Genomic DNA, 14,190 nt, shown 5'->3' with positions numbered 1-14,190 from the left:
ATGGCTGTTCCTGATCAGCTACACCAAACCAACTGGCCATCACGTCAATCAATATCGACAAAGTACCATGATCAATCATTTAGAACTAGCATTGATCCCATCTGGCCTTAGAAACCTGAGTCAATGATAGCTAAAATAGTTTCCTCTGACTTGCCTTAATGCAAAAAAAAAAAAAAAAATGTTAACACTACCATGTTGTTCGCCTTCTTTTGTCTTGAGCTTTTCCCCTGCGGCTTGTCACTTTTGCTTTGTCTCAGGTACTTAACAGGAGAGAACCATTGACTGCAAGGAGACTTAAACAAGATCAGCCAAGTGGTTGTTAGGGAATTTAAGTCATTATAAGTCTTTTCAGCTTTGGCATAAAGGCAAAACAGGCTAAACAGATCTCATTATAATATTACATGTCATCAATTAACCTCACAACAGCATTTTCTTGAAGTTATTGCATAGTTATTACAGTCTGTACAACAGTTACTGTGAGAATCTGAAGCAGGAGGAAATCGCGAGTGAAATATATTGAGCTTACAGCTGTCTTTTTGTGACTATTGTCTTCCTAATGCAATAGCTGAGAGAGACATGAATGTTCCAGTTCAGGGGTCTTTTAGCTTCTTTAAGTACGGCTCAGCGCATTCTGATTGAGTCTGCCTGTGTACACTGAGTTAAGCTATGCTGTGTATTTAAGAGTCTTGTGTTCTTCCCTCGTTCACCCATCTCAGAACATGTGCTTTCTGGTGTAACCAGAGCTATGCAGAGGAGGCAGACAATGGCAACCATACATCAGTGAAAGCTGAAGCTGATATTTTTCTGTTAGCATGCTTTCCATGATAGTTTGCTAATCTTACTTAAATCATCTCAAAATGTACAGTGTTGTAAATCTTACCAGGGTATAATTATGGGATAAAGGTGTCTTTGTAGTGTTATTGTTAATATACAACGTTGCTAAGTTTGCAACTCTGCTTCCCTTAGAGTGATGAACAAAACAAAATATTCATTTTGTTCAATAGTAGGCCTAAAGGTTGGCAGCTTACACAGTTGTCAAGAGGTTAAGCTTAGTGGGAAAAACAACAGGTGGGTAAGGAATATATGCCCTCTTCAACTTAAAGCGGCCTTCTCCACTCATCTTTCATGTTGTTTTTCTAAAGCAAATATAGCTGGCATTAAAGTATCTTTTTTCAAACCTCTTTTTTGTTAAAGAATTAGATTCATTCAGGGACCAAATAAGATTAGTTCAAAGGAATATTTCATTCAGTGTTGAATTCATCTTTTAAGAAATGCATAACATGGATGCACACTGGGGAGACAAAGTGTTCTATTGCATCACCATTTTGACAAAAATTCTTTTCAACCACACATTACACATTTTCTTGACTGCTTGTGCACATTTCTTCACATAATATTCATCATCATTCATCAAGTGGTAAACACACCCACTGCAACTGAAATGCATTGACTTAAATGACAGGTATTTGTTGACAAACTGCATTATGTCAAACAGACCTTTAAATGCATGGTACAGTGATTGAGCATATAATCAAAACAATATATGCATGGCTGTTTGTTTGTCACTTCAGATTGGTGCCATAAATACTCATTATGATGTTTACCATAACATATAGCCCAGGCTAGTTTTTCATATGGGTATTTTCATATAGTGATGATGAAAATGATAATCTGCATTCGCAGATGTATTCATATTCTTTAAACAATAACTTAAAGAGGAACTGGATTCACCAATAGAAATCACTTTTGGGTTTTTTGTTGCTGTTGTTCTTTTGTTTTGCAACAGCTAAGATGATTGAACAAAACTGTATCTAAAATGGGCAAATCTAAAAGTCACATTTTCAGCAACACAATGGGAAATTTCACATTCCTTTCAGGCTACATCCAATTGTCAAGCACCTGTTGTGCAAAAGAACATAGACAATACTCAAAGTGTCCCAAAATGAATTGAATGGAATTGAATGGAAAACTCCAGTCCAACCAAATTCAATTATTTAGTCCCAGCAGGTTACCGATATATCAATGCGGGTGACTCCCCACTGGACACATGTAAATGTCACTGCCAACTATTCAGTCATCACTGCATAATTACACAGAAACCAGTTCACCACAGAGTTGGATCTGGTTAGAGTTTGACATACACAGAGAAGTAAAGGCCACAGTTATATTCAAATGGTCTTAGCAATCAAAAGAAACCATGACGAGTGTCAAAGTGCACTCATGTACATAGTGCTCCTACTTGTAACTTGCAAATCAGTCTTTCATTCACTTAAGGACTCATTAATCAGGGCAAGTAAAGCATCTCACAGTTACTTCAAGGCAACATTGTAAAATTGTGTTAGGAGGGGTAAAACCACCCCCTCCTCAGTGAAAGACATGGGGAAATATTTGTAAAAATAGTTTTATTCTAGCATTCAGTCAGAAATAAAATTCATTTCTCAGTGTTTCTCAGTTTACTTTATAATGGAAGCAGTTATGCGGCTAATGACACTGATATATTTCATTAACTTTGCCCAAGTACTGCAACATAACATCGAAAAATCTGGGAAACTTTCAAAATTCTTTTCTTTTTTCGAGTCCCATCATCAGGCAAAACAACCAAATAGTGTCCTCCAGCCATTCCACAGTGGTGCCAACTTTCTGAGTATGACTGAAGTAATGTTCTCTCTAATTAAGTCTTTCACAAACTGCATGCCTCTTCTCTGACAAATCTATACTTCTGCACTAACGTTGCATTGCTGTTCGAATGTCTTTGCTTTCACGAAAGGTTTTCGGATGCTATCTTCTCATTGCTGCTGTGCCAGTACCTAAATAGCACATTCAGGATACTTCACGAGGTGTCCTACATTTCAGCGGAAAAGTATGTTTAAGCTGTAGAAATGTTTATGAATAACTCATATTCCCTAAGGTAAAAGCAGGGGCAAAATTGCATCATTTCAGAAATTTTGAGGTTTTAGATTATAAGCCCTGGTCCTAAAGTTACAATAATGCTACAAGCTAAGCCACAATACCTTGAGTTACAGCGATCAAACCATGCCTGCCTGCTAAACATTTAGGTTAGTCTAAAACCTTTTGCAAGCTGAGCAAAAGTCTGTCAATCTGCCATGAGAGAGATCCCACTACAGTCCTGTTCGCACAGATTTACTAATAATATCCAGGTAGTTCAGCTAATCGAGGTCTCATGGAGCACCTAAATATTGGAATCACACTAGTCAGATTTATGAAAGATCAGGAAAGGTCCTGAATGGGGATAAATTCAAAGTGTGTGTGTGTGTGTGTGTATGTGTGTGTGTGTGTGTGTGTGTGTGCGCACGCGCGCACGCGTGTGTGTATGTGAACAGGTTTAAAGATACAGGATTAGAAGGCTGCAGAAGCTTACCCGCTTGCGGAGATTGCATGTTAGGATGAGGTTGCGGGAAAAAGAGTTAGCGAAAGCCGTGTAGAACTCCAAAACTTTGAGCAGAGCCTCCCGTCGGATGACGTGCAGGTCACAGTAGGTCAGGGCTCGGACGTTGGCACAGGCGTGAGCTAGAGTGGTCTCCTTCCAGAAGAGATCCCCAAACACATCGCCCTTACCTGAGACAGGTGTAAAGAGAGCATTTATAGAAACACACCAGACAGATCAGAAATTGTCTGATGGGACTATGCATTTGAAATGGAGTGTCCTTCATTTGCCTTTATAATACAAGTTTAGATCCAGGGTACACAGTGTTCCTCTTGGCTGGAGGTATGGGGTTTTGGGGTTCGCAGCAGGGTTGTTGGATTAGGGTTTAAAGAAATTTTGCTACAGTCTGTTACCACAGAGGGAGGATTTCCTAGCTTAAGCTTAGTTTTTTGCTCAAGATGGAATATCTAATTACTCATTTGTAGGGAAGACAGTAACTGAAGAATTAAAATACAGTTTATATGAGTATTTCCCATTCCAAAGACTTACATGTTTGTCACAGAACTTTTCCATGCTGGTGAATAAATGTTAGCATCACATTGTTTATCTTTGTTTATCTTTAATATAGCTGAAGCAAACATATATGGCTTAACAGGGTCACTGAAAACACACAGGTCAGAAATTTCAGCGCAAATACAGCAGTCGGACATTTTGGAAACACAGAACAAACAAGACATAGTGAGGAATGGCTAGCTCATGGTGAAACAGGGTGGAAAGTGAGTGTGGAACACTACACATAAAAAATTCTGTGATGCTTTCACCATAAAGCGTACAGTGAAAGTATTGGAAGATGGAATTTACATTACCACAAATGAGTTCACTCTGTTTAAGCATGTAAAAATGACTCCGTATGTAGAGACAAGAGGCTGTAATTGTTTGTTTGTTTGTTTGTTTTCTAAAAGCAGTTTCAATTCAACCACAACACACCCTAGAAAGTTAAATATATTTCTATCTGAGCTTAGTTTTATATGTAGTGGTATATAATCTTAATCTTAATCTTAATCTAATCTTAATATGATCAAAGACAATAAAAATAACATTGTGACAGTAAATAATTTGATGCTAACAGATGCAGGACATGATAAAAGGGGGTGAAATGTTTTCAGTTTCCTGATGTGAATCTTGGGTCTTTTGACCTGCACAGATGACAACTGTTCACATTAGTTTAAATATAATATCACTGCACCCGGACCAGGTCTTTAACCTGATTGGTTATGGCATACACCACTGCCTTTTGATGAGGGGTATCATTAAGGGCCCAGCAGGTTCAGAGTGGTGGGCTGTAGTGAACGCCTTGGGGCTAATTAGTTCACAGTGGTCCTTTCTCATTTCAGTTCATAATCATTAAATGAAAAGCGTGTCTGATCTAATACTCCATTAGAAAAAAAAAAGAGACTTTCAATCTTTTTCAGCACACTCTAATCAGCTAACACGATATCATGTACTTTCAAGTCCTGCATCACTGCTGGGCACCACATGTGCCTCAGGCAAAAAAAAAAAAAAACGACTTCATTCTCAGATGAAAGATGGCAAAAGTGTCTCAGTTCAAATATATAATTATTTAAGAAAATACATAACACATCCTGTGTGCTTGCATGCATGCAACGGTTTGTGTGTCTTGAATGGGTCCCTAGCTTGGATTTGCAATGTTTATTATGTTTATGAAGTTTTCTTTGCTGTTGAAAATATAAAGAAGTAATTAAAACAAACTGATTGTTGAGTACAGAATAAACGATAAAATAGTGGGAGAGAAAAAATCAATAAAAATTTCAACATGATTGGTTTTGATGACAGTTTTTCATCAGATCATTCATGTTAAAAAAAAAAATTATAAATCATATTGCTTGGTAAACAAGTAAAATATTCTACCTTGTTTGCTGCATTTGGGACTTGCAACTATGCTTGCATATCCCTGAGAAACAATAGAGTTGGAGAAAATTGAGGGCACAGATATCCCACCAGGTCCCTTAAAACAGACATAAAAAAAAAAAACCCACAATCCATGCATAATGCAGTGAATAGTGTGTGTGGAGGTTTTTTCATTCTAATGGAGTGTGATACTATGACAACGCATGGCTAAAGGTTCCTTATCTTGAAATTAATTTTAAAATCCATCTATCTTACGCTCTGGTGCAAATATTTACCCATGGATTTCTACGGCCGCACCACTAACACACGTGGAAAGTTAATGGAAATATTTTTACTGTATACCTGGATACTCACATAAGGTCAAAAATGTTAGATATGACTATGATGAAGTCCTCTTCTCACCTCTCTGACGGTCAAATGCTTTGAACCCCTTTGAATCTTTAACATCATAGTGAATAAACTTCAAAAGTGGTGGTAGGTGTGGGGGGAGAAAACTACAGTTGTGAGCATGAATATAAAATATGAGACAAGTTCTGAAGACGTCTTTCTCAATACATTCCGGTGAGGTCTGGCAGAAAAGAATACAATGCAAATAATAAGAAAAGAAGACAGTTATTTCCAAATCCCAGTGTCTCCAGACTGCGCTCTCTAACTAAACCGCTCTTTTTCTTTTGACCGAGTGTCTCTGAATTCAGGGCACAGAATGGCCCACGCAGTCAGGAGGAGAAATGATGTTGTCTTTCATGTGTGTGACCCAACAAAACTGACTCCACACACAATCATCAACACTCCCAAATCAATGAATTATGTACGCCACAAAGATCAACATTTTGATCCCTTAGGATTTTTTTGTCAGGACCATAAAAATTTAAGTACTCATATGTACAGTCTTTTGGGATTGAAATGCTCGGTCTGCATGGTGTAAATATTATTCAGGTCAGAGGAGTATAGAGGTGTCATACTTACCCAGGATTGCAATGACCTCATCATCCTGAATAACCTCCAGCGAGCCTGACACCACAAAGCAGAGCGTGTCCACGCTTTCCCCCGCGTGGAAGATTAGGTCGCCCGGAGCGCAGTGTGTGGTCTGAAACTCCACGGCCAGAGAGCGCAGACAGCCATCACTCGCCAGGCGAAACGCCGGGTGCTCGTTAAACACCTGGCGGTTCAGGTGGACGCAGATGTCTGCTCGCATGTCTTTGGGACAGATGGACAGGACCTGAGGGACACAGGCACAGGCATGGCAACGTGTAAATATTAGCTTGTGTGTACGGGAGTGTGTGTGTGTGTGTATGTGTACGTGCATGTTTTGGAGGAAACCGCGAGGAAACGTTTAGGGAATTATACACCAGTTGACCCAGTACTACTTGGGGTTTGGGTTGCATGTGAGAAGGAAGCATCTATTTAATAATACAGCAGAGTTGGAAAAAAAAAAAAAAAAACGCTCTGTGATATCATGCACAGAGAGCCAAAAAAATGAACCTTGTTTCAGCGCCTGTTGATATCTGAAACCAACAGTTTACCAAGCGGTGCAGTTGAATATTTAATTTTGTTTCTGTCTGGAGTGAGAATTAAATAAATTAGAGTTTGAGTGAAAATTACCAATACAAGAACACGAAACAGACCAAAACAAGATCAATAATGTGATGGCGTTAATAAGAGACGCAAGACATGAACCTAAAGATTTTATTACAAGTGGGAATGTGGCCTCATCAGTTTCTCACCAAAAGCCCCTTAATCAAACACTGAAAGAAAATCAGTACTTTTAAAGTACATTGATCCCTTGTGTAATGATTCCAATAGAGGCTATCGAGCTGTACTATGTCGTTTACAACACATCAATTGAGAAACTGCTGACAAGAGCCTCATGTTGGGACCAGTTTTGTTCAGTTCCGTTTCAGACGGCCCCCAGTTCAACTTCCATTTTGATTTTCTGCCTTTTACCCACAATGCCAGTGTCTGACCTATTTCCTCAGGACAAAGACTGAGATTGTTGGTGCTGCACTGGTTTAACTGGTGCCTTGCCAGAAGTTTTTTCCATCTAACGTAAGGACCCGACAGGCAACACAGCACCTGTGGCTATGACTCCGTTAGCCTGCGGCCAGTAAAGCTTATCAGTCATTCACACCATCTGCACCAGGGTTCACATACACATCCCTGATCCCAGCCTCTGAGCAACTGAAAACACAGGAAGGTTTCAATAAGGCTACTCAACCCTTTTTTTTTTTTTTTACTGTCATTCAGGCTACAGAGAACCCAGTGCAAAATTTATACAGATGTCATTTGATAGTTTGCTGATGAGCACTGCCCTTTGTAAGATGCCCATTGTGAACATCTGTAATGTGTACCAAGCATATACTGTATTAATGCTAATGAATAGCAGCCTGTGGTGTTTGGAGATTGTAATTCACCAGTCTGTCTTGACCACGTTTTCTCATAGAGGTTTTTCACAAAAAGGGGAAGGCTAAAGAATGAACTCAAACGTGATTTTCCCACCTATTTAACTAAGAGTTTCAATACCTACAAAGACAGCTAATAGGTGAGAGTTAACTCATGAATAAAAATTCATTCAAATCAATTACATTCATTGAATAGCATTTATATGGCTTTGCAGTTGACATAGTGAATGTTGGCTGTAAATGAAATATTTGTGAGCATATGGGAAATGTGTGAGGGTAGAGGAGAGAGAGAGAGAGAGTGTGTGTGTGTGTGTGTGTGTGTGCGTGAGTGTGTGCGTGAGTGTGTGTGAGTGTGTACGTGAGTGTGTGTGAGTGTGTACGTGTGTGTCTGCTCAGGACGTGTGTGAAGCTGTGGCATTAACGCTAAATTATTAAGAGCCAAGTAAAAAAAGTGGCAATGTGCTGGGCGTATTCACATGCTAATGGTTCCATTAGAGCCTATGGCTGAGGAGAGGAGGCAGTGCAATGGAGCATGTATTAGATCTCTCTCTCTCTCTCCCTCACTTCACAAAAATGTAATTAAAACACTGTAGAAGCCAATTCACTGCGTGACTGCAGCATGATGGGTGCTCTCTGTGGGAGTCTATATATGACGAGCGCATGTGACTCAAACTCTGTATTACTTCAGCCTTGATTTCAAATCTTCATGGGCAAAAGTAGCAAAAATGACACTCCAATAGTTTAGCTTTGACAATTACTGCATTTTGCAGTACTGGCTTGTGGAAATGTTGTAAAATGATCTTGTTCTTGACAGTGATCTTACCAGACAGAGAAAGTGGAAGACAGGAAGAGAATCAGTAAGAAAAAGAAAAAGAGACTGAGAGGGTGACTGACACTACAGACTAAATGAAAGGGCAAGAAAGAAAGAATGAAACAGAAAGAGATAAAGACTTCTGATTGTAAAGTCCCCTTTATTAACTAATAAACACAAAGAAACGAAAGAGAGGCGAGGTCACGTTAGCCTGAAAACGCACCTAGGTTAACCTCTCACAAAATCTGCCAAAGTAGCAGCAGAGGCTTAGAAAGACAGAGAAATCACCTACCCTCTCTGTGTCGATGCCCTTGGTCATGGCCCAGGTGGAGACAATGTAGTCCATTACCCTCTCACTCAGGCCTTTGGGCACTTGGTAGAGTTTCAGAAAGTCTCTCACGTTGTTGAGCATCTCGTGGTAGCGGTTAGTGTTGGTGTACATCTGCTGGAAAATGGTGGTCACGTTTCCAAAGATGGTGGCATAGAGGAGGGCTGTGAGACAGACAGATATAGAAGAGCCCTTTTCAAGAGAAGCTAAAGCAAAATCATCAAAGGCAGCAGAGGTAAAAGAGCAGAGAAATACAGTATCTGTAGAGAGACAGGGGGCTTCAGAGAGAGGTGGCAGGTAAGTGCTACACTGGTGATGAGAGTGCTTCTAGGCTCATCATTACTTTGCCTGTTCTGTCGCTGTGGATTGTATCTCATTTCTCTTCCATAAATGCCTTATTAAATATTTGTTAGCCTAAGAATACTTCAAGTGTAAATGTCATTCTTATGTAAAATCTTGTCTTGGTAACTATGCATTACATTTTTTCATGTTGCTATGTGAATTTGCTGGGGAGAAAAAAACTGTGCATTCGGAAGGTACAGGTAAGCACCCATTCTCTAATTATACTACAGACAATGACAGCGTTCACCTGTCTTTCTCCTTAACCAATCACAACATTCCACAAGATGTTGCCATGGAAACCTTGACCAAAATAGTTCCTCAAATCTATTGTTGTTTTGTTAGGAGAGACGGGGAAATCATGTAAAATAAGAGCTGAAACACAGAATGAAAAAAATGCTCAAGAAACGAGTTCTCATATGGAATCAAAAAGAAAAAGAAATAAACCAGAATTGTCTTACATGTCAGATTCTCACTCCTTGACTGACAGGGCTCTATTCAACTGGTTATCAAGATAGAGATGCTCAGCCTTGTTGCACCAAAGAAACAACTACTCGTCCTCTTTCTTCATTGTAACCAGAAATCAACAAGAACACAATTACCCTCTTATTGGGGTGTTTACTCCATTTGAAAACTAAATGTGTTATTTTATGTCTTTGGGGTTGAACGCAGGTTGATTAATGAGAATAAACTTTCATTTTGATGCAGTGCATAATATCCATCACTGTGCTGCAATGCAGTTCAATTCCAAACAAATGATTCATCCATTTATCTCTACTTAAACTTAAATCATCACTTCTTTTTTTTTCTAGTCAAGGCAATGATGAGTCTGGCAATATTTGCTAAACACCATTAAAGCATTCCTATAAATTAGCATATTAGTACACACTCCCACATACAGAAACACACACACACACACACATACACACACAAATACAGAAACACACATGTACATGTACACATACACACACATACACACACAGCACAAAGAAAAATAGGAAAGGGAGACATAGAGAGACAGGGAGGCAGAAGGGGAGAGCGGGGGCAATTATAGCACAGTAAATAAATGGACTTTATATATTCACACTGGACAACATTCCTTGTCCGTTTGATAAGCCCAGTAATTAAGCAGGGATTACCATGCATTTGTGTTAATTGATACCGCTGGTTCAGTGGCTAAACCCACTGCTAGTGTAAAGGTCAACCAAACACAGTTATAGCTGAGAATCAGGGGGAAAGCTGAACATACTAAATCCACTCATTTCACTGCATCACTGCACAGGATGGAAAGAAATGGGGGGGGGGGGGGGGGATAAAGACGGTAAGAAAAGGTCATGAGAAGTCTAATCATTTGACTCAAACGTCAATCCCTGTAAGGCCACCAAACAGGACAACTATCCAGGGCAGATATCTTTTTTTTTTAAAAGTATTTTTAGCTTTAGTAGAGTGAAATGCTATCGTGCACACTTGGCTTTGCCTGATCTTTTTGGAACCTAGCTGGGGCCCTTGCCAAGATTTTAAATCCCTGGAGGCAGTTCACAGAGCAAGATATTTCTGTAAACTGGTTAACTTCAGCATAGTACAGTCAAAATACACAATTACTAATCTTATAACCAATTGGACAATCCTAACTCTTTAGAGAGCATCACACTTCAACAATAAAACTTCTTTTGTGGAATATTCTTCATTCTGCGTCACACCATATGCAAAGGGGATCAGTATAAATCCCACCACACCAGAATCTCCCACAACACATAATGAAATTAGGAGAAGATGCGTAGGTGAGTGGTCTCCATATAAGGCTAAGATTGTTCACTCTTTTTCATATTAGATAAAACTTGAGTGATGGCTGGAAAGAAGAATGAGCATGTTTGCCAGACATTCGTCATTTTTCTGGTATTACGGTTTTTATAAATGCTCTCTCTCCTTCACTGAAGCAGATATTTTCTCATTAGGTCAGAGTAATAGCCAATTTGACGCCTTTTTATGGGGTGATAATGGAAACAAAAAAAAAGAAGAAGAAACAGAAGCGTTACAGATGCACATTTTGATGAGTGTAGATGAAATTAGAGTAAGGAGTTTGGGAATTCGAGAGGAAATTCAAATAGACAATAATGCTTATGTACTGTGTGAGGAAACTGTCCCTATGCACTTTCACAGCACTATATAGGATGAGCTCATAAACATCCCATGATCCACAGCATGCTGAAACTGTTATGATGGACCTGTTCTTGGAACAGTACTTTTCTCGTTGTTCTAAAGATTCTAAGAATGTTTGAACATCTACAGAGTGCCTGTCTCATGTTATAAGGAGACATTTTAATAATGTCTTTGGAAAGTTCCATGCAGAATGTTGTCTGAGACCGGAATATTCCCTTCCGCATGACTACAAGAGAATTAAGGTGATGTCCAATATGCAAGAATGGAAATAGTAAAACTGTTTTGTTTCATTTTCTCACACTTCAGCCCTTTATAGCCACATATGTATGTATCGTTGTCTAAAATAAACTGAGATTACTAAGTATAATGTGATTTCATGCCTGTCTAAAGTAAAGACCTATGTGAATGCAAAGACTATAAACTGGTCTGTGATTTCATTGTTGCAGAGTGTGAAGTTAGTTCAAGTGAGAGCTAAGAGCGGGGCATCTTTATAGAAAGCAGCAAAGACACAACTGGCTCTTTCCAAAACACAGTGCAGTAAACACTTGCTTCAGAGTTGTCCTCCAAACACTCACGAAGAATAAAAAAATGAATAGCTCACAGCTTTGTGACCAGGGCCCTGACAATGACAGTGATATTAAGAATAATGGTGCTTACAAGCACTACAAAGTGAAGCCGTAGTAATATTTTCCCACTCAATATCCAAACTCTTATTAAATATTTAATAGCCTGACTCACACGCTCCTTAGGAAAACTGTGCTGCAGAATGGCACAGAGATGCATCCCTGCAGAGTCCTTGGGAACTCAGAAAACAGAGCTATAAGAACCCAGAGCTATAAGAACGAGATTACAAAGCAAAGGCATGCTGCTTGCATGTAAGTATGGATGGTGAGCGGGAAAAAAAATGAAACCAGTCAGGAATATGCAAAATCTCTTGAGGACCAGATCTCGTGCTTCCTGGGTAACTTGACTTGATTGTTTTCACGGGTATGAGGCCACATTTTACTGGCAGGTAAAATTTCTGCTTTAATAGATTTTCTTGTTCCTCGAAAAGCCTTTTGTACAAAATGAATTATACCAAGAAAAAAGGTAAGAAACTGAAAACAAACATGGTCATCTAAAGTACAACGGAAATGGTAAGAGGAGATCATTTGGGTAAATAATGAATCAATTCAAGGCTCTGTGTATGTACACGTGAGTGTCATCTCATGTGTTTGTGAAGTGGCATGGAAAATTCCTTTACGTATACCAAGTTTTGTCAGCCTGTCTACATAAATGTCAATCAAAATCATATGCCCATTGCCCCACAGATATTTCCTACACTGTATTTACATGCAAAGAAAAAAAGAAAAAAAAAACTTCTCTTGCTTCTTTTGGCAAACTATCCTCCACAAAAATATTTAATTCAGCAAATCAGCGTCTATAGAAGAATGTGAGGGTTAAAAGCAGGTGTGTCCTGAGTGAGGCTGGATGTCCAGAAACTGTGCAACTGGAGCCTTAAAGAGAATGAACAATTTGTGTGTTCTGTAGAGCTGGCTTTTTTTTCTGCGTGTGTGAACACATACACTCCCACACCTATACTTTACATGCAATGAAATAATGTCACACTCCCTCTTGTGCATTAAGGGAGACACTTAAAAAACACTTAAATATACATGCAAACACAGCACAAACACATTTATGTTCTCATAAAAGTAACTGCTTAGATGTATATAATCATATGCATGAAGTATTATTTCATACTGATATGCAGGGATCTGTGCTGACACACCTACACTCCTTACTGATGTGTGCATATGCACGCGCACACACACACACACATACATACACACACACACACACTCTAAACTTGGTGGGATGTCCTTCGTTTCACACTGTTGGTGCATCTTTATCCACTATCATCTCTCCCTCTACATCTCACATTGCTCAGGTCATAATGACAGCAGACTCTCTACCCCACCTGGAGTATGGACTGCTCCCTCTAACATCTTTATTTAGCCCAGAGAGAGAGGGAGGGGGGTCAATGTTCTATGTGGAGTTGCTTACAACCATATTTATTATGGATAATTATTGTTTTATATTATAATTTAGATTAGATTAGATTAGAACCTGGTATTATAATCCCTCTCTGTCATTCCAGTGTGTGAATAAATTATGACTAGAAGACAGTTTGACTGTGCTAGGCCCTGTCTCACCACAGTTTTCACAGAGACAAACTGCTGCAAACTTTTACAAATACAAACATATGGTTTCAGAGGCAGAATCCAGTCATGAAAAATACTTTATACACACGAGCGGGAACTCATAGCATCTGAGCTTAGTGATTATAGTCTCTACAATCTGGTGCTGTTCATATTAAAAAAAAAAAACTTCAATTACAATTAATTAATTCACATCCAGAAACAAAATGTTTCATTTGTTCCCTGCGAGGGGGTACCAAACAACCTATCCTGGACTAAATGAACTGAGGAACTACAGTACATGAACAGCCTCAAGTGGGAAAGACAATCTGCCAGGCACTGCCATGGGGTCACAACCAGTTCCAACAGTTTCCCAATCCAATGAGAACTGTGTCTGTTGTAAGCCTCAGAGACAGCTGGTGTAAAGTCAGATTAACAGAATTCAGCAGGTCCAACGCAGTGGTTTAGAGAACAACTCTAGCTTGTTGATTAGAACAGAGACTTTCAAAATGGATGTATCAAACTGAAAATGGTTGAAGTAAACATGAGAAAAATCACAAAAATGATTATGAAATTTTGTTTTTCCTCATTTTGGTAGCTATCATCTGGCTGGAAGCTTCTAACTGTAAAAGCAGATTCAAAGTGAAGCACAGCCAGGC

General features: G+C 39.1%; 1 protein-coding gene across 1 annotated transcript in view; it reads right to left on the bottom strand.

Moving 5' to 3' along the window:
• The window catches only part of kcnh5a (potassium voltage-gated channel, subfamily H (eag-related), member 5a), a 67,216-nt gene that overhangs the window by 16,960 nt on the left and 36,066 nt on the right, over nt 1-14,190 (bottom strand). Inside the window, exons 8-10 of the mRNA XM_030771626.1 lie at nt 8,817-9,016; nt 6,281-6,533; nt 3,380-3,576 (exon numbers count right to left, since the gene is read on the bottom strand). Of these exons, the coding sequence (XP_030627486.1) occupies nt 3,380-3,576; nt 6,281-6,533; nt 8,817-9,016 (650 nt within the window). The remainder of the gene's footprint in view (nt 1-3,379; nt 3,577-6,280; nt 6,534-8,816; nt 9,017-14,190) is intronic.

The sequence above is a fragment of the Chanos chanos genome, chromosome 4, assembly GCF_902362185.1.
Source record: "Chanos chanos chromosome 4, fChaCha1.1, whole genome shotgun sequence".
Taxonomy (NCBI): domain Eukaryota; kingdom Metazoa; phylum Chordata; class Actinopteri; order Gonorynchiformes; family Chanidae; genus Chanos; species Chanos chanos.
Note: the sequence above shows the minus strand (reverse complement) of the source record. Positions and strands in the feature narration are given on the sequence as shown.